We start from the raw sequence: 19,136 nt of genomic DNA, 5'->3' as shown, positions 1-19,136 counted from the left end.
CATCGCTGGAGAAGGACATGATATAAAGAGGTGGCGGTGCAGGGGTGTGTGTGGTGGGGAGGGCGCTCCAGAAGAGGAAGGGACACAAGCCTGCAACAGTGGACTCGGCATAAGAACAATGGTGAGGCCGGCTCAGGACTTCTGTTGTGCTGTTGGTTGGAATGGACATGCGTGGGAGCACACCTCAAACAACCGTATCCTGGCCCTGAGGCCGCAGGCAACTTCTTCTCATCCCTGGCTTGCACCACACCTTCTCAAGAGGACCTGGGCGGTGGAAGGGGCTCTCCACGCCTGGGGCCTCTGGACAAGGACACTTGGAGAGTGCTAGATGGAGAGGAATGCCTGTGCACAGCTGCAGGGCCCTAGAGTGTCCGGCCTCAGGCCCTGACCTCCACCTTCCTTCTACACTGGTAAAGGAGGGCATGTAGGGGTCCCAAGAGACCCTTGTTTTCCATTTGTTTTTGTTTTTGACCCAGTTTGAAACTAGCCCCAGCTCCAAGACCACTGACAGGCAGTATTAATGTTTCTTTTCTTCCTTTTACGACCACCCAGACCAGTGTTTTGATCTGAAGGGAAAGGGAACTGGAGGATGGCCAGGAGGCCCTTTAAAGCCCTTGAGAGCAGTCAGCAGACTTGTCTTAGAGCAGTGCCTGAAGGGCGGGTCCCATGCCCCAGGGCAAGGCTGGTTCCATGCCCCAGGGCAAGGCTGGTTCCAGTTCCCTACAGCCTTCTCGGTTCCTCAGAGGGCAGGTATGAGTCAGCGCTTCCAGGGCATGTCCTAGTGCCTCAGGTCAGAGTCCAGAATGTTCCTACAGTTCAGTTCAGGCCTCCAGTTCCTGCAGCACCCACCAGGCAGGGAACTTAGAACCATGTTCTAGATGTATGAGAGGCGGCCTGGGAAGGGTTGGGTGGGCAGGATCGAGGCACCCTTCCATCTCAGGCCCTGGACAGAGGCATACCAGATATTATCTGACTGCCACCTCAAAATGCCCCCTGCTTGGGCCAGGTCCGGACCACACAGCCCCTTCCCCCAGCCTCTCAGAAAGACACATGCTCTGCTGGACTTTGCAGCCCCTGCCCCCAGCATTCTGAGGAGCTTCTCTCTCTGGGCAGGGTCCACACAGCCCTTCCGCCTCTGCCTCAAGGCCTTGCAGCTGCAGCACGAAAAGCCCCTTCCCCTGATCTGTACATATGCCCTTGACTCGGACCCTATGCAAGTCCCACCGCCTCACTGCCAGGTGCAATTTCCATGACCTAACTGTGGATCTGGGAACCTGCCCAGGAGCTCAAGGTGCTCCTGTCCCTTTCTCTGCTCTCCCCTCCCTCCCGGGAGTTCTTTCCCTCAATAAACTCTCTCTCCACTTCACATGCCTGGCTAAATTCTATCTCCGTACTGTGTCTCCGTTTGTCTCCTCTCATCTTGGTGCACGAAACCCAGGAGGAGTAAGAGGTGTCTTGATGCGCCCCCACCTGCCCTTGGATGAGTGTGACACCCCTCTCTCCTCCATCCCCCTTACCTGGGACCACGACCTCTCAGTTGCCATCCACTGCATCTATGAGTGAGTACCTGACTAAATTTTATTTCTGCTATTGTGACCCCTGCCCCTTGCTGCTGGGTTGCTCAGAGGCTCTGTTCATTCACTTCATGTCTGAATCGTGGGCCCATGGCAGAGCAGCATCCAAAGGACAGCACTTGGGGACGCTTGAGTCTCAGTGCTCCTTTTCTGGGGTAGCTGGGAAGAGAGGCTTCCCTCTCTGCCCCTCACCCACCCCCATTTCCAAGGGTCAGAGACAGTTGGGGACTGGGACACCTGGGTCTCTGTTTCCTTTCCAGGGAATTGGGAGGCTGCTGAGCCGCCTCCCTTCATCCAACGGTTGGAGACATTCAGGGCCACCGGATTCTCTCTGCTCCTTCTCCAAGGGAGCTGGGAAGTCAGGCTTCCCCCTTCTCTTCCAGAGGCCCAGTTGGATACTCATGATGCTGATTGTCTAGCTCAGTGTCTTCCAGGAATCCTGCAGCATGGGAAACAAAAATTCCAAGCCAGACTCCTCCACACCTGTAGGTGGCCTCCTGGCTAATCTCTCAACCCAACCCTTGGCTTAAAGCCAGACCTCTGGCCCAAATGCCTTGGTTTTTTACTGCAGTTCGGTTAGGCCCCAATATAAGCTAGACAATGGGTCTCAATGTCCAGAAGACGGTACTTTAGATTTCAACATTTTGGATGATCTCAGTAATGTTTGCCAGGGAACTGGCAAATGGCCTGAGGTCCCCTACGTCCAAATTTTCTTCCTTCTACACTCCCGTCCCTCTCTGTGTATTCCCTGTCACCTCACTTGAGTTCTTTTAGCCCAATACTCTAACCAGAAACACTTGCCAGCTCAAACAGACCCACTGCTCCCCAATCAGGTCCCTGTCAGTGCTCCCCCTCATCTTTCTCTAAACACCCTAACTCCTTGTCCGTGTCCCCAGTAAGGCCTCCTCCATATTCTGGTTGCCCTTCATCATCACCTCCCTCCACTGCCCCCTCAACTCCCAACCACATCCTCTGCCGTTCCTCCCAGCCCTTATCTCAGTGTTTACTTTCTGTAATTTCTGCCGCTAACAGGTCTCCTGTCACTGGACCTGGCAGTCACTGTACCCTCTGACTGGACTAAGGAGTAAAAGGTGTGTCTGAGCTTGCTCTACCTGTTGCTGTGTTTTTTGTTTTGGCTGTGGGGTGCCTGATCCCAGAGCTGCTCTCAAATCTATTTCCTCCTTCCCCCCATCTGAACAAAGGCCTCTGAATGCCCTCCATTTTCATTGACCACAAAGCCCGGCCCCGTGTGCACAACCTCCCCTGCCCCACAAGTTCTTGGCCTTGTTATGTCTCTCACTGATCCAATGTTCCTGTCTGCCGGACAAAACTGCAGGCCTGCGCCAGGGAACCTTCCTGTTCCCCGGAGTCGAGGAATCTCCTACTGGGTTCCTAACTCTGTAGGGGATGCCCTCGGGGATCTTGGGCCATTCCTGTCTGATGGGTGCTGACTGGGAACCTGGGGACGCGCTTCTTTTCTGCTCATAACCTCCTGCAGTTCGAGAGACTGTGGGAAGCCCCCTGCTAGGCTCCCTAGGACTGTCCTTTGGGGTGCTTCCTGCCAACCTCACCAAACTGGGCCTGGCTCCGGACACTCGCCCCAAGCATCTGGTCTTTTCTGTAACCAAGTGTGGCACAATCCCAATTAGACAGTGAATCAAACTGGCCAGGACTTTCGATTCCAGCATTCTCGGTGACCTCAACAATTTTTGTTGCCAGACTCAAGAATGGTCTGAGATTCTGTACGTTCAGGCTTTATTCTTCCTCCGCTCCTGCCCTTCCTCATGTGTCACCTGCCACCCAGCCGAGGTCTTACTTGCTCAATCACCCTCAGCGGCTCCTGCTAAACTCCCGTTACCTTCCACCGCGGCTCAACCTGGTCTCACCCCTTCTGACTCCTTGGACGCACTGTCTTTCCCACCTACCCATCCTCCACCACACTCCCTCCCAGCCCCTTTGGGGCCGTGTTTTAATCTGGGTAATTTAGAGGGAAAAAAAGCCAGAGAAACTCATGTATGAGAGAGCTTTATATAAAGATTAAGTGGACAAGTGCTGGCCAAGACCACAAGTCCAACATTAACCCATCAGTCTAACATCAATCCACAAAGTCCTCCTCCATCTCACAAAACACATTATGATGCCAGCTTCAGGAGGGAAGCCAAATCTGTGACTGCGTAAGCATCTCAGCGCTGGCAGGGGTCTCCACACGGCCGCTCCAGCACCCAGGGCTGCATCGGGGTAGGTCCATGTGGCTTCTCCTTGGGGATGTCTTGCAGGAAGTGAGCTTTGCCAGCTGAAGCAGGGAACTGGCTAAGGCAGCTGCACCCTGGTCTGACCATCAGAAAGCAAGAGACCAAGAACTAGAAAGGCGAGGCTCACTGAGCCATTTATCTCTCTGCCCTTCAATTAACCCCAATTGTGTTTATCGGGCAGGTTGGCAAAATAAACTAATTACTTCAGCCTGGAACCTACTCAGACTCCTCCTCAACCTCTTCCGGCCCCTCCACCTTTCCCTGTTGCTTGTCACTGTCGGTCACATCACGTTTATCACCCAGTGAGAGGCTGAAGCTGAGGGCCCCATCAGGGCCCATGTACCATTTTCCCTCACAGACCTCTCCCAGATAGAAAAACACTTGAGAACCTTTTCTAACGCCCCCACTACATACATTACATTGAGGAGCTCCAATATCTCCGCGGGCTTTTGACTTAACCTGCATGACCTTTATACAGTCCTCACTCCCATGAGCAAGAGCGGGTTTTACAGCCGCTCAGCAACGTGCAGTTCAGATCCATCTCTCAGACGCCACCATGCCCATGGGTCCTCAGGCAGGTCCCAGGGAAGAGCCAGATTAAACCCAATACCCAAGCTGGACGTGAAGGCAGGGCCCTCAGAAACCGCACGATGCAGTACTTGCTGCTGGCTTACAAACCGTTTCTCACAAAGCGGTAAACTTTGACAAGCTGCGAGAGATCACCCAGCAGCCGGGTGAGAACCGGCAGCTACTCTCATGCGACTAACTGAAGCCCTAACCCAGCAGACCAGGCTCGACCCCACCTCTCCAACGGGGGCGGCTGTGCTAGCGACTCATTTTACAATGCAGTCAGTCACTGTCGTTCAAAAGAAACTTTAAAAAGGCTGACGATGGCCCTCAGACCCCCATTTGTGACCTGGTAAGCATGGCATTTAAAGTCAACAAGGAGTAGGACAGGCTGAGCCCACCAACGGGCACGCTGGCAAGCCCAAGTCTTGCTTGGCGCCCTGAGGCCACTTGGAGGGAGGGTCAGAAGACTTCAGGAAAGAGCAACTTCAACAGTGACTCCACCACCCGCCGCTGGGACCCTGCTTCACATGCAGCCAAGAAGGGCACTCTTACCCCCTCCTTCCCTGGCAAGGAGACCCAGCTGGGTCACTGACTTCCTCGGCCCTGTCCAGTGGGAGGTACGGGGCCCCCAGCCCTGGGCTCTGTGGGCAGTTTTGAGCAAACGGTGGGTGATGAGGGTCAGGGGGGCCAGTGGCCAGTCCTAGCCCTGCTGGACCCTGCGAGTTGGGTCAGAGCACCACCAGCCCTCAGTGGGGGCCTCTGTCTCACCCGCAGGTTCTGGCGTCCATGCTGGCTTGGGTGCCTCGTTTCTGTGTGCACATCGGGACCCCCTCCCCCCAGGGGGCTGGCATGGCACCTCAGCAGACAGCCGGCCACACCCAGCTCCCACCAGTTTCCTGTGGGAGCTAGCACTCAGGGGTCCCAAGGATGACACCCCCTCATGCCTGCCCCCCTGGGCCTGGAGTCCCTGCTACTCTCTTGTTGCCCCCTGTCCCTAGCTCAGCACTGTCCTCATCTATTGACGGCTGCTCCCCACCTCACCCTACCCCACCCCACCCCAGGCCAAACTCAGTGCCCAGGGGTGACCTGAAGGCCGGCAGAGGACAGATTGTGTCAATGTTTAAGGAAGCGAAAACTGCCTACAGCTGAAGAGGAAGGAGTGAGCAAAACAGCAGGAAGGAGTCAGCAAAATTCGGCCAGCTGGGAGGAATGTGCTGGAGGTGGTCACCAGACAGTGCTTCTCTCAGAACTCTTGGCTTTGACCACAGAGCCTGGGCAAAGCCACCCTCGTGGTCCTCACGGCCCGGTGTGAGCTGCTGGCCTGGGGGCTAGAGGAGCCCACTGGGAGACAGGCCATTACAGGTGTTCAAGCACAGCTGTGGGTGTCAGGGTGATGGACTCAAAGCCACACCGTGGACCACAGAACAAACATGCCCCATCCTGGGCAATCCATCCCAGTCCTCTTGTTGGCCGCCACTGTAGCGGGCATCTCTTGATGAGGAGCCCCACCCCCCACCCCCAGCACGTGCCAGGCATGATGTCCCCCTGCAGGGCCTGGAGAAGGAGCCAGACAGGGCTCGGCCTCCACCCTCCAAGGGGCCGCTTCTCGGAACCTCCGTGGTCGGTGGATATAAAGCGGTCATTCTCAGGCTTGCAGTGGCCCCTGGTGGCAGGGTAGGGCTGCCCTGTGGCCCTGTGAGCTCAGGCAGGTGGTCCGAGGAGGGACAGCCCTGATGTTGAGGTGGCTCACACAAGGCTCAGTTGCGCCCCGCACCCACCCCCGGTCCCCACAGCTGGTCTGCTGACAGGGTGAGGATGTGGTCTTGTGCCCAGCAGCACTGATTCGGACAATCAGGGGAGAGGGACCAAGCGCCCTGCAAGCCTGTTCCCAGAGGCCAGCAGGTGCCTACGTTGTCAAAGGGCACCTGGGAGGGACCCAGTGTTGCCGGCACCAATCAGATCTCTGTGCCCCCACCTGCCTGCCGCCCCCACACCCTGGGAGGGGGGGTGGCTGGACTCTGGGCCATTTGAAGGAGGGGTCCTTTGCAGAGGCATCGCTGTTGGTGACAGTTGCCCTGCCCGTTCTTGGAGGTCTGAAGCGGGGACATGTGTTCCGCCGCCAATTGGCGGGAGGCCCAGAGGGAGGCCGGCCCTCTGACCCCTGCAGGATCAGCGGCCCCTCCCCGGAGGCCCGCCTCCAGCCCGCCCCGGCCCGCCCAGGCCAACCCTATCCCGCCGCTGCTGCAGCCCGAGCTCAGAGTTTGGCAGGCATTTCTCTGTCCCGGCATCCCGGTATCCAGGTATCCAGGTATCCCGGCATCCGTCATGGCGCGTGCAGCGGGCCCCGAGCGGCAGCTTCTGGTGGTCTACACTGGTGGCACCATCGGCATGCGGAAAGAGAATGGCGGTGAGTCCCGCCGCACCACCCCCACGGTGACACGGGGCGCCGGCCCTGTGAGCCCCTGTCCTCGGAGATAAGGGACCCTGCTGGGGCTGTCAGTGCCCAGAGGGCTTCCCAGGGATGCACTGGAAAGCCAGAGGGGGGCTCCTTTCTCCCAACCGTCAGTCCTGGTGTCCCCAGGGGGCTGCCAGCATCAGTGAGATTAGAAGGTTCCTACTTCACCCAGCTCCCATCCACTCCTAGAATTTGCTCTGGGGGTCCTGGCTCCCTGTCTGCTGAGAAACCCCCCAACCCCAACTTTGGGGACCTGGAAACTCTTGCTCCAAGGTCAAGAGGGGGCTTCCTGGTCCCCAGCAGTGTCTTCTCCGCCCCACAGGAATTGGTCAAGCTGGGGAGAGGGGAGGGGTGGGAATGGACCAAGAGTAGACAAGGACCCGGCTGGGCACAGCCTACTCACCGCCAGCAGAGGCGAGTGTCCAGCACCTAGGTGATGCTGATGAATCTACGTGACCACAGGTGGTGGGTTGGAAGACTAGATTTACCTTTTCACAGCTCCTAATCAAAGGAAGCCCTTTATCATCAAGGCCACTTGAATCCACTCGGGACCATGTAGGACAGAGTAGAACTGCCCCCTGGGGTTTATACCAGAACAGAGTGCAGCTGGTGGGTTCACAACTAACCTTTGGCGAGCAGGGCACGAGTCAGATGCCGGCGTTCAGGGTCAGCTTCCAAGAGGAGGCAGTGATCCTGAAGGGTCACTGTGAGGAGCTGTCACCATGCTTCCTCCCACTGACCTGAGTGCCTCAAGCACAGGCACCCCCCACCCCCTCGCCCGGAGCCTGGTCTCTCTGCAGTTGGAAACACTGTGGAAACTTGTCTGGGTGTCTGTATGGGCCCCCTGCACCCTGTGTTCCTTCAGGAAGAGTCTCACTTAAATTTTCTGTGCTCTGGTGCTGGGGGAGGTGAGCACAGCACATTGGCTTCTCACTCAGCCCCCATACAGGGTTTGTTTCTTGGCATTGACTACAGTCCCCAACAATGCCACAGCCTCTTCCCACTTGCCCCTCTGTTCCCGGCTGGCTCCCATTCACCCTTCTCTTCTGGCCCCTCCTGCCTCTGAGCACCCCCCAGACGGACCCACGCCAGATCTGACGAGGCCCATGGTTCTCAGGAGTGTGTTCCTCCATCTTTTCCTCTGTGCTGTCCAGGACCTCCCACCATGATCCCACAGCAGGACCCCATTGCGGGGCTCCATCTAGACCAGCGGCTTGCCTTCCAACCTGTGGGTCGTGACCCCTTTGGGGGGTCGAACGACCCTTTCACAGGGGCTGCCTCATTCATAACAGTAGCAAAATAACAGTGATGAAGTAGCAATAAAAACAATTTTGTTTTTGGGGGGGCCACCCCAACATGAAGAACTCTATTAAAGAGTCGTGGCATTAGGAAGGCTGAGAACCACTGTGCTAGATCTTCCAGTCTCCAGGCCCTGTTTCAATCCCCAGCAAAGCATCTGTCTAGTATTTTCACTAAGACATTTCTCAAAAAAAAAAAGACATTTCTTGAAGACCACAAAACCAACCAACCAAACTCCCTGCCATGGAGTAGAGATCACTGAAGGACACCTGGGGCATCGGGAAAGGGAGGATAGCCCCACCACTGTAGACCTGCTGGGCCTTCCTGCCCCCCCCCCACCCGAGGCTCCCCAGCTCGTGACCTCTGGGCTGAGTCTGCCCAGTTTGCACAAGAATGGGACTTCCCAAGAGCTGGAGCAGAAACTCACTGGTCCTGAGAAACTGAGGGCTGCGACCTTTGTCTGAGGGCTTCTGAGCTAACCTCGTGTGTCTGCTGGAACTGGGCCAAGTCTTGGCTTGGCATGGCTTGTCCAGTGGCAGCTTGGAGCCATGGCCAAGTCCTGAGGGTTTCTGAAAGGCCTGGCTCCTCCGGGGAGCGGGGTTGTTTTTGTTTCCTGTGTGTGGCGTGAAGCCTCTAACGCACAGCCCCGGTGGCGTCCAGGGCTCGGTGGGCTCTGAGCTAGGCTGATGACAGGTAGGCCCATTCAGATCTCACAGGTGCATGATGAGCCAGTCCTTTCCGGTGGAGACTTCCAGCCTCAAACGCAGGGGATGGTGTGGGACTGAGACCAGGTAACCTCTGCGCAGCCCCTGTTGTGAGCAGAATGCACCACGTCAGGGCAGAGCCACTCTCTGGGTTAACAGGAAAGAAGCCAAACACTGAGCCCTGCGTCTGCACGTCCCTCGCTGCAGCCCCTCTGTGGCCAGCTGGACCACTGAGGCCCCCACTGACACACACACACACACACACACACACACACACACACACACACACACACACACACACACACACCTCCCCCAACAGCTGCCCTCCTCTCTTCCCATCTGGAAGCTCTCGTTTGAGTTGTTAAAGATTCAAAACCAAAAGTAGGAAGTCCAAAAAGAAAAAAGTCAAGGAGCAGCGAGTCTGAATGGACAAGGATGGGGCTGAGAGAGTTCAGGGTCGCCCTGAGACTCCACTTAAAACCTGACCCCGGAGTCTGGAGTGGCAAGAGTGTAAAAGCGACCGAGACTCGGGATGAGAACAAAGTCAAGACGAACTAGATGCATCAGAGACTGTTTTGTTGTAGCAGGGAGGCAGAGGGGGGGGGGGGTGGAGCGAGCCCCAGGAGAAGTCCCTTAGTCTAGCAGGTAGCCCAGGGAGACCTCAGGGCCCTGTTTGGGGTCTGGGATTTTTAAATGAAAGTGGGGGGAGGGGGTCATGCTGGCAGGGGAAGGTTCATGGCCAGGATGTCAGCAGTGAAGTTTATGGCCTAGGGGGTCAGAGGTAAGGTTTATGGCCCACAATGCAGTTTATCAGTTCTGGCTGGTAGGCTGTCCAGTTATCAGGGAGTCAGGCATCCCAGGCCCCGTTTCTCCATCTCCTCATTCCAGGGGGCAATTGCTGACCTCCAGGAATGTGTAGAGAAGTGGGGACCCAGCCTGCTTTAGCTGAGCCCAGTCATTCCAGCCTCTTTAGTAATAAAAAGGAGCATCGAGATCTGATCTGATTACTTCCTGCTGGTATGGGATGATGGGGAAGGGGCAATTGGCTGGAGTGGCCCGGAGCAGCATCAGGAGGTCGAGGCTGTGAGGCTGTAACAAGGGTTGGTTAGCAGCTCGATTAGATATGTTTCTTATTCATTCTGGAAGGAACTTAAAGAGACAGGGCGCTAAAGTAACAGCAAACAAATTACTGCCAGGGCCCCACTAGGGGCATGCCCCAGGACGTGACAGGATTTGGGAACCAGGGAGTGGTGGCTGCGTTGCCCCAGTGGCGGCTCTTGATTTCTTTGGCCATGATTTTTAGCACTTTTACATTTTGTTCTACCACTCCTAACTCATTAATGTAGTAACAACACTCCTCTCCTAGAAACATGCACACACCTCCTTTGTCAGCGGTTAACAAGTTCAGGGCTTGGGGGTTTTGAAGGGTTACCTGTGCCAGCGATGAAAGCTGCCTTTGTCGGGATGTAAGGGAGTCAGAGGTGGAGTCCATTACCAGTTGAATTTTTTGGTTAAAAGTTTGAGATTGGACAACAGTTTGTCCCACCAGAAACTCCTGCCGCAGCCAAAGAGGAGGTGAGGCTACTGCCTACTAGGACCGGTAGGAATACTGCTCGCTTGGATGAGTGTGCAGGTCCCGCAGCCACTTGAATTCTGCCTGCCCATACATCCTGAGTTGAGGTACTATGTTGACTGGGAGGCAAGGGGTACGGCTAAAGGCACTGAGGCACTTCGTTGAAGTCCAGTTGCACAAAAAGAAGGTTCCCAGCGGGGCTTTAAGTAAGTCTGTGATGCGTTCTGTGTGGTTGCAGGGTAGGCTCTGGCTTTGGGCTGTGAATGGTAAGTAGCATATGTGGTAGATGATGTGTTGCCTTCTGGGGAAAACAATGGTATATTAGGAATGGACTCAGGACAAGTGCCGCTATTAATACCAGAGGGGAGAGAATTTATGGGGACAGCCTGTCAGGAGAGCAGCCCCTAGCAAATCATCACAGGTCTGGTAGGCACAATTGTACAATGATAATAAGTAAAGATTATAGTAAAGTCATAGATAATAAGAAGAGAAAGTGAAATAATGGAGTCAGGGTAAACAAGCGGCCATCTAGCTCAGGAGCAACAAAGCCCACATGGAAGAAGCACATCAGCCTGTGTGACCATGAGGTGTCGAAGGGACCAGGTATCAGACGTCAAAGAACAAAAAATCATATCAGTGGTTGCCCACCTTCCCAATATGATCACTGAAGACAAATGTGTGCATAAGCAAATATGGTGAAGAAAGCTAATGGTGCCTGGCTATCAAAAGATATAGCATCTGGGGTCTTAAAGGCTTGAAGATAAACAAGCAGCCATCTAGCTCAGAAGCAACGAAGCCCACACGGAAGAAGCACATCAGCCTGTGTGACCACGAGGTGTCGAAGGGACCAGGTATCAGACGTCAAAGAACAAAAAATCATATCATTGTAATTGAGGGTGAGTGCAGAGTGGAGACCCAAAGCCCATCTGTAGGCAACTGGACATCCTCTTACTGAAGGGTCGCAGGGAGGAGATGAGTCAGTCCGGTTGCAGGGTAGCAACATACAACTTTTCTCTACTTCTTAAATGCTTCTTCCCCCCACGATCATGATCCCAATTCTACCTTACAAATCTGGCTAGACCAGAGGATATACACTGGTACAGATAGGAACTGGAAACACAGGGAATCCAGGATGGATGATCCCTTCAGGACCAGTGGTGAGAGTGGTGATACTGGAAGAGTGGAGGGAAGGTGGGATAGAAAGGGAGAACCAATTACAAGGATCTATATATAATCTCCTCCCTGGGGGGTGGACAAGAGAAAAGTGGGTGAAGGGAGATGTCAGATAGTATAAGATATGACAAAATAATAATAATTTATAAATTACCAAGGCTTCATGAGGGAGAGGGAGTGAGGAGGGAAGAGGGAAACGAGGAGCTGATATTAAGGGCTCAAGTAGAAAGCAAATATGTTGAGAATGATGATGGCAACAAATGTACAAATGTGCTTGACACATGTATGTATGTACGTATGTATGGATTGTGATAAGAGTTGTTTGTACAAGCCCCACAAATGATTTTAAAAAGAATGGAAACAGACCGTGGGCCACGGGGAGGAAGCAGGATTCACGGAGGGGATTACATGGACGCCTTGAAATAAAATGTGTATGATCTGCCCTGTAAATCTTTGACTAATTCACAATAAAAAGTTTAAAAAGAAAATATTTGCCAGAAAAAAAAAATAATGGAGTCAGACACATTTCATGGTAGCATGATCGCCTCAGCCCCACTTAGTGGTTCATGTGGAGATGGGAGACGGGTGGGCAGGACAGAGCAATTTATTGCTAACCTAAGGCTTATATATCTTTGGGGGTGTGCATGCCTCTTAATTACAGGTAAGGACCTATGTCACAGCAAGGGGTTGTAACATAGGCAATGCAAGCAATAAGAGGGGGATATGCAATGGGCATAAGCTTAACAGGAAGGGGATGAGCTAGGGGTGTACATGTGACAAGGGCGGACCCAAGATTCATGATGGTGGCCTAACCTTGGTCACCCTTGAGTGGACTTGACCTTCCTGGGTTCTCCTTCAAGGAAACAATCAATCTATCCCTATTAGAAGGGAGTGGACCCTACTTAGGGTGGGACAGATTATACTGTGCTTGCTCTGGATGGCTGATAACCCTTGGGGAGAATAACCCTGACCTACTTCCGTTGACCTCAAAGCTTATAGTCATTCACCATGTGCAGCAAGCAGCTACGTTTGGCATCTATTTGGGGGAGGCAACTTGGGAGAAATCTTTGTTTCCCACAGAGGGGTACCCATTGGGCTGCTCACGACATGGTCAGCAGTGTGAAACTACCGGCTGCTCCACGGGAGAAATGTGGTATGCCCCCACAGCCTCAGAACCCTCCAGGGCAGTTCTGCGCCATCCTGACCTATGGGGCTGCTGGGAGTTGGAATTCGCTCTGAGGCTGCAAGTTTGTTTTGGGAAGTCGTGAGACTTCCTGACAGCCTGACTTCCGTGGTTGTTGACCGTGGGTCCAATTGGACCACACTCTTGGGCTCAGCAGCCTTTTCTCCATGAGTGATGGCGTGGCTTATCAGTGGTGAGGTCTTTTGTTTTCTTTCCTGAAGTGTCATCCACATGGAGGGGTGGTGGTGTGTGTGTGTGTTTTAATCTCCGTCAGCGAGTTCACTTTCCAGGGGCAAGGTTGTGTCTTCTGAATCTGGTAGGTTGTTAGTGAGCCTGCTACCACAGTCTTCCTACAGTCCAGCTCTGGGCATGATTTGCTTGGCACACAGGTTGAGCACAAGGCGTGAGAGGATACAACCCTGAAGCACACTTTTCCTGATTTCAAACCATGCATGCATCTGGAAGTATTCTTTTCAGGGTTACCCATAAAAACAAAAATTCATTGTCATCAGCTTGTTATAACTCACAGAGTCGATTGTCATTACACAGTGAAACACAGGTAAACATCTTCCTGGGGTTCTCTGCTTTGAGCCAAGATCCGCACGACACCAAGGAGTGATCGCCCTGGTTCCATGGCGCCCCCCCCCACTCCCCACCACTCTGAGTCTGGCTGGGGTTCCTGTCAGCTCCTGTGCACTGTGCTCCTCCATCTAGTGTGAAATGAGCTTCATTGGAATTCTGCTGGCAGGTGATATCGGTGAGCTTGTCCAGTCACCTGTGCATTCTGATGGATTGCCTTTCCGTGGAATCGGGGCGTCAGTGCGGACCTCCTCTAGTTGCTTGGCCAGCTGGCTGTTCTCCAGGTTCCTGAGCACACCCAGGGCTGCATCCGTTTGTTGCAATGCCGTTGCTGTTTTTTCCCATCAGTTCCTGGAGCCTCACTTTTCCTCCACTGCCTTCAGTGCAGCTGGACTCCTTGCTTCGGCGCCATGCGAGGAGGGTCTAGCACAGTGCTTGTCACCTGACCTGCTAGCTCCGGAAATGTCGGATGTTGACCAATCTTTTTTGGTACAGTGATTCGGAGTATTTTCATTTTCCTTGTGTGCGTTCCCATAAACTCCCTCTCTGCCAAAAAGTTGATGCGGTGAGAACTGCCCGTGAGTTCCCGAGCCTGGAACTCTCTCCAGGGGCAGAAAGCCCCTCTTTCTCCCTTGGAGAGGCTGGCGACCGTTCCAGTGGAAGCCCCTATGTCAGTCCGGGTAGACTAGAGGAACAAATCCTGTCAGGGGAGCAGCCCCTAACAAATCAGCATGGGTCCAGCGGGCACAACTGTACAGTGATAATAAGTAAAGATTACAGTAAAGTCATAGAGAATAAGAGAGATAGAAGACAGATTGAAATAAAGGAGTCGGACACATTTCATGGTAGCATGCTCACCTCAGCCCCACTTGGTGGTCCACGTGGAGATGGGTGGGCACGCGAGAGCGATGTGTTGCTAACCTGAGGCTTATCTATCTTTGAGGGTGTGCATGCCTCCTAATCACAGGTAAAGACATACATCACAGCAAGGGGTTGTAACATAGGCAATGCAAGCAATAGGAGGAGGGTATGCAATGGCATAAGCTTACAGGAAGGGGATGAGTTAGGGGTGCACATGTGATAAGAAGGGGAGGGACTAGGGGTATACATGTGACAAGAAGGGCGGACCCAAGATATATGATGGCAGCCTAACCTTGGTCACCCTTGAGTGGACTTACCTCCCTGGACTCTCCTTCAGGGAAACAATCTACTACTATCCTTATCAGAAGGGAGTGGGCCCTACTTATGGTGGGACAGACCATACAGTCTGATGGCTCTAGATGGCTGGTAACCCTTAGGGAGAATAACCCTGACCTATTTCCATTGACCTTCAAGTGTATAGTCATTCACCACGTGTAGCAAGCAGCTAAGTTTGGCATCTATTTGGAGGAGACAACTTGGGAGAAATCTGTTCCCACAAAATTCATGGACACTCATATGTGTATAAGAAAGAGCTTTATATACAAGAGCAATTGAATATTGAGAACACATCCCCTCCCAGTTCAGATCAAGTCCATAATTCCGATATTTGCTTCATGTGTCTGATACCAATCTATAATTTCCTCTTCAGACTCATGCAACACATACAATGATGCCGAATGCAGGAAGATCACAGGCCAGTGAGTTGAAAGTCTTGTGGATCCAGTGGCAGTGGAAGCATCTCAGTGCTGGCAGGGGTCTCCACGTGGCTTCTCCAGCTCTGAGGCTATAGCATAGCTCCATGTGTCTTGTCAGCTGCAATGTCTCTCAGGGGGTGAGCAGAGAGAGAGTGTCTTCCACCCACCTCCAGGGAGGAATACTGGCGTTTCCCAGAATCCTCAGGAGAAGACCATGCCCACACAGAGGCTTCATTGGCTATGACCTGATTGACAGACTAGACTTCACCCCTTCACTCTTTTTTTCATTTTTTATAGTTGCATCTTTATTAGAAGGTCTCTGCTGCCAACTTAGCGTTTCCACCGACCCGGGGAGCAGACACTTTCCCAGACTGCACAATCTTTTGCTTAGGTGCTGCCTTGGTGGGGGCCTTAGCAGTGGCCATGGCTGTCTTTTAGAAGCTTGATTTGCCTTTTTTGCTTCCCTGGCAGCCCTGATGGCTTGTTCTCACTGGGCCTTTCTAACCTCAGGTTTCTGGTTCCTCTTGGCCATGATATCAGCAAGAGACGCACCAGGGATGGTCCTCTGGAATCTGACTGCACGGCGGGTTCTTTTCTTTTGAATTTCTTCCGATGCCCCTTCTTGTGCTTCCTCCTGTAGAGGACAGTCCAGTTTCTCTGCCGAGTCACCCCTTCACTCTTAATCCTCTCAAATTGACAAAAGATTATAGAACTGCCACAGCCCCTAACTCACAGCCACTATGCCGCCAAGGGTCCACTGTTTTCTCAATATTGCAACTTGAAGTCTGATGCTCCTCGCTGCCCCGCCCTTTGGTGGGATCCATACTGAGTGTGCTCTTCTTTGTGGGTTTCTAACTCCAAGCCTTTGCACACTTCACAACAACACTCATTTGGCTTCTCCAGCCACCCATGAGCAGTTCAGCCCTTTTACCTCCTAATTTCTTCCAGCCCCTCAGCTGCTCCAAGCTAGTCTCAGGGGACAAAGGAAGAAGAGGCTTGGCATCTGGTCCTGCTTCCCCCTGAGGGGGGACAGAACACAGAGGGATGGGGATGCCGGGCCCTCGGGGAGACCTACCTCACACGGTGACTGGTGTTCAGTTGTCCTCTGAGGCACATGGAGTGTGACCAGTGGGCTGCAGCCCCATGGGCAGTGGGTTGACGGACAGACAGGAGGCCTTGGAGCTGCCCCTGGACCCACTGAGGTACAAACAACCTGGTGCCTCTGAAGTCCAGCTCTGATGCCCTAACAATTAACCTGTCCCCATGGTCAAGGTGACATGATGGCAAAGTTCCTGTGTGGATTGCCATGTTTGAAACAGCTTCTGTGTCTGCAGGTAAACAGTGGCCTCTGGGTGGACACCCAGTGCTTCTGAGCCTGTCTTAGCACATGGCCATCGGCCCAGAGTTCTGTGAGGGTGCCCTGCTGCCCCAAAGCCCCCCAGGAGCCCAGCTCCTCATCCACATGGCAGGGGAGCTGGGCAGCCGGCAGCCAGGGCTCTGGGGAAGGCGAAGGTGTTTCTGCCTTTGCCCACAGAGGACGCAGGTCCGGACAGTTTCTGCCTTTGCCCACAGAGGGCGCAGGTCCGGACAAGGCCCACGCTTCTTGGATGCTCGCTTGGAACACTGGGTAACCCCTCTGGGGGCAGGATCCTTCTCCTGCTGGAACCTCAGGTTTTGCCCCTCAGGCCTGGTTGAGTCAGGCTCAACCACACGAGGGAGGGAGGGAGGGTCATCTATATGCTTAGAATCAACTGGTTGTGGTGGCAGTGTTAGGGGCCACGGAGCCATAGCGGCCCCATGCACAAATGAGCCCAACATGGCTGGGTGGGCCTGGGCTTTCTCCAGGATCCTTCTCCAGGGACTGGTCTCTCCTGACGACGCGCACAAAGTACGTGAGGCGAAGTCCCACTGTCTTCCCCTCTAAGGAGCCCTCTGGCCGTACTTCTGGCAGAGCCGTCCCTCCTTTTAGCCGTCCTGGTGCTGTCAGTGCTCTTTGGCCGGTGGTAGGCAGACCTCACACCAACGAAAAGCCTTCCCAGCAAACAGCTGAGCATCATCGCCAGGCCACCTGGGCACATAAAACCAGCCCTCAGCCCGAGGGACCCGGGCCCCACATGCCCGCTGCCTCCAAGGAGCACCCTGGCCATACCTCTTCCGAGGCAGATGGGGTTGTCCCTCTGGCCTGTCAGGTAGAACGGTATTAAAGTGCTCCCTGTGGTTGCCAACAGCATGCCGCTCTTGACCTAAGCAGCCATGAGGCCGTGTGTAGACAGGGTTCTCTAGAGAGACAAAACGAGATTGCTGATAATTTTATATATATTTTATAAAGATAGCTATATAACACAAGAAATGAACAGTTAAATTATAAAGCAGTACAAATGGCTCAGTGAGTTGTGAGACACTGGCAGTCCTTCAAGTCCTGAGGGCTGCCAGGTAGTCCTCTGTAGAGAGATTCAGGCTATCCCAGCACAGGCAGCAAACAGCAAGGCAGGTCACCAACCGTCAGCCAGGTCACCAACCATCAGTCCCCAGCTCCAGAGATATACATTCCAGTTCTCTGGCAAGGCAGGTCTTAAAGGGGCCTCAAATTACAGTGACACAGTCCACAGGTTAGGCGTCCCACAGGTAGTGTAGCTTGCAAAATGAGGCACAGAACAAGCAAGGCAGCTGCACACTGGTCCGATGATCAAAGAGTGAGAGACAAGAAAGGTGAGGGTCTCTGAGCCATTTATCTCTCTGCCCTTCAATTAATCCCATTTGTGTTTATTGGCAAGGCTGGCACAATAAACTACCTCAGGCTGAGTGCGCTCAGCCTGGAGATGAGGCCCTGGGTGGGGCAGGGCTGGGTTCTGATGCTCTGGGGAAGTGTTAGTCAAGAAACTGAAACTTGTTATGTGCCATTGAGTCAGTTCTTAGAACAAAACACTACCCAGGCCTGCACTGTCCTCACCATCCTGGAACCCACTGGGTCAGCTCATCTGGTGGAGGGTCTTCCTCTTGGTCAATGATCCCCTTCTCTTGAGACTGGCCCCTCCTGACCCCTCCTGATCGAATATTTATGTAGAATGAGAAAGGAAGTCCCAACCAATCACAAATTTTCCAAAGCTAGGAATGCCACAAAATCCCGAGCTCTTTCAGTCCGTGTGGTTATAGGTTCTTCCCCAGGTGCTTGGCGCCATGCTGGTCATGTTCTTATCCCATGTCCGTGAGGCACCTGTAGGCATCTTTGGGCTGGTGTCCCCTCTGTTACTGTATACACAAGGGGTCTCAGCGGCGCTGTGGATCAAACCTGGGTTACTCACTTCAAGGTCAGAGGGTCAGACCCACCAGCCGTGCTTTGGGGAACAAGATGAGGCTGTGTTCCTGTACAGACTGACCTCCTCAGAAACCCCAAGGCATAGTTCTACTCTGTCCTGCTGCATCGACTGGATGGCAGGGAGCTTGTTGGGTGTCCTTCTGTGGCACCTGTCACCAGGCCGCCGCATGAAATGTTCTGGAAAGCTGCCACCCCTCCCTCACCTGGTCAGCTAGTTTTAGTGTAACCATGGTGATAAGTGACCATGCAGCATGTAAATATGCCCCACAAAATCCAAACTGGATAGACTCTAGGTCCATCTGCCCTGAAAGTGGGTCCCTGCACTGGACTCCTTGCTCTGCTCCTGAGGGACAGTTTGCTGGAGGATGCTGCCCTGTGAAGTGACCGGTGAATGCAGGGCTGGGCGAGGCCCCTCTCGCGCTTCTCAAGAGCAGGATCCAGGTAGCCCTCTTGCAGAAGACCAAGGACACTGCCATAGCTGGTCCACACAGGGCTGGGATTGGACCAGTGGGGCAGCCACTGGGCGATCGCACAGACCTCACAGACTGGCACTTTGAACGCTGGCTTCTCCCTCACAGGTCTGGAGACCAACAGCCCAAACTCATGCCACTGGGTTGAGATCAGGGTCTCCAGCCATCCTTAGTCCCCAGGGGAGGACATGCTGGCTCCAGGCACTCCGACTCGCTCCGTCTCTGTATCCCTGCTTCCTCTCTCTTCGTCCCAATGCCACTCGGCCCCCACTGGTCATGTTTCGGGCACTGAGTCACTGTGGGCCACTCCCCACCCCAGACCCTTATTGCCATCATCACTTTAAGACTTGGGGGCATTTGAGATCATGTTTC

General features: G+C 53.8%; 1 protein-coding gene and 1 non-coding gene across 2 annotated transcripts in view; one reads left to right on the top strand and one right to left on the bottom strand.

The window, feature by feature from the left end:
* Nucleotides 1-471: 471 nt before the first annotated feature.
* On the bottom strand, nt 472-591 carry LOC142427140 (small nucleolar RNA SNORA61). Its single transcript, XR_012779957.1, has one exon. It is a non-coding gene; the product is annotated as a small nucleolar RNA SNORA61 (small nucleolar RNA).
* A 6,130-nt stretch (nt 592-6,721) lies between these two features.
* The window catches only part of ASPG (asparaginase), a 30,670-nt gene continuing 18,255 nt past the window's right edge, over nt 6,722-19,136 (top strand). Inside the window, exon 1 of the mRNA XM_075531610.1 lies at nt 6,722-6,803. Within this exon, the coding sequence (XP_075387725.1) occupies nt 6,722-6,803 (82 nt within the window). The remainder of the gene's footprint in view (nt 6,804-19,136) is intronic.

The sequence above is a fragment of the Tenrec ecaudatus genome, chromosome 14 (assembly GCF_050624435.1).
Source record: "Tenrec ecaudatus isolate mTenEca1 chromosome 14, mTenEca1.hap1, whole genome shotgun sequence".
Taxonomy (NCBI): domain Eukaryota; kingdom Metazoa; phylum Chordata; class Mammalia; order Afrosoricida; family Tenrecidae; genus Tenrec; species Tenrec ecaudatus.
The sequence above is the reverse complement of the archived record's forward strand: the minus strand, read 5'-3'. Positions and strand labels throughout refer to the sequence as shown.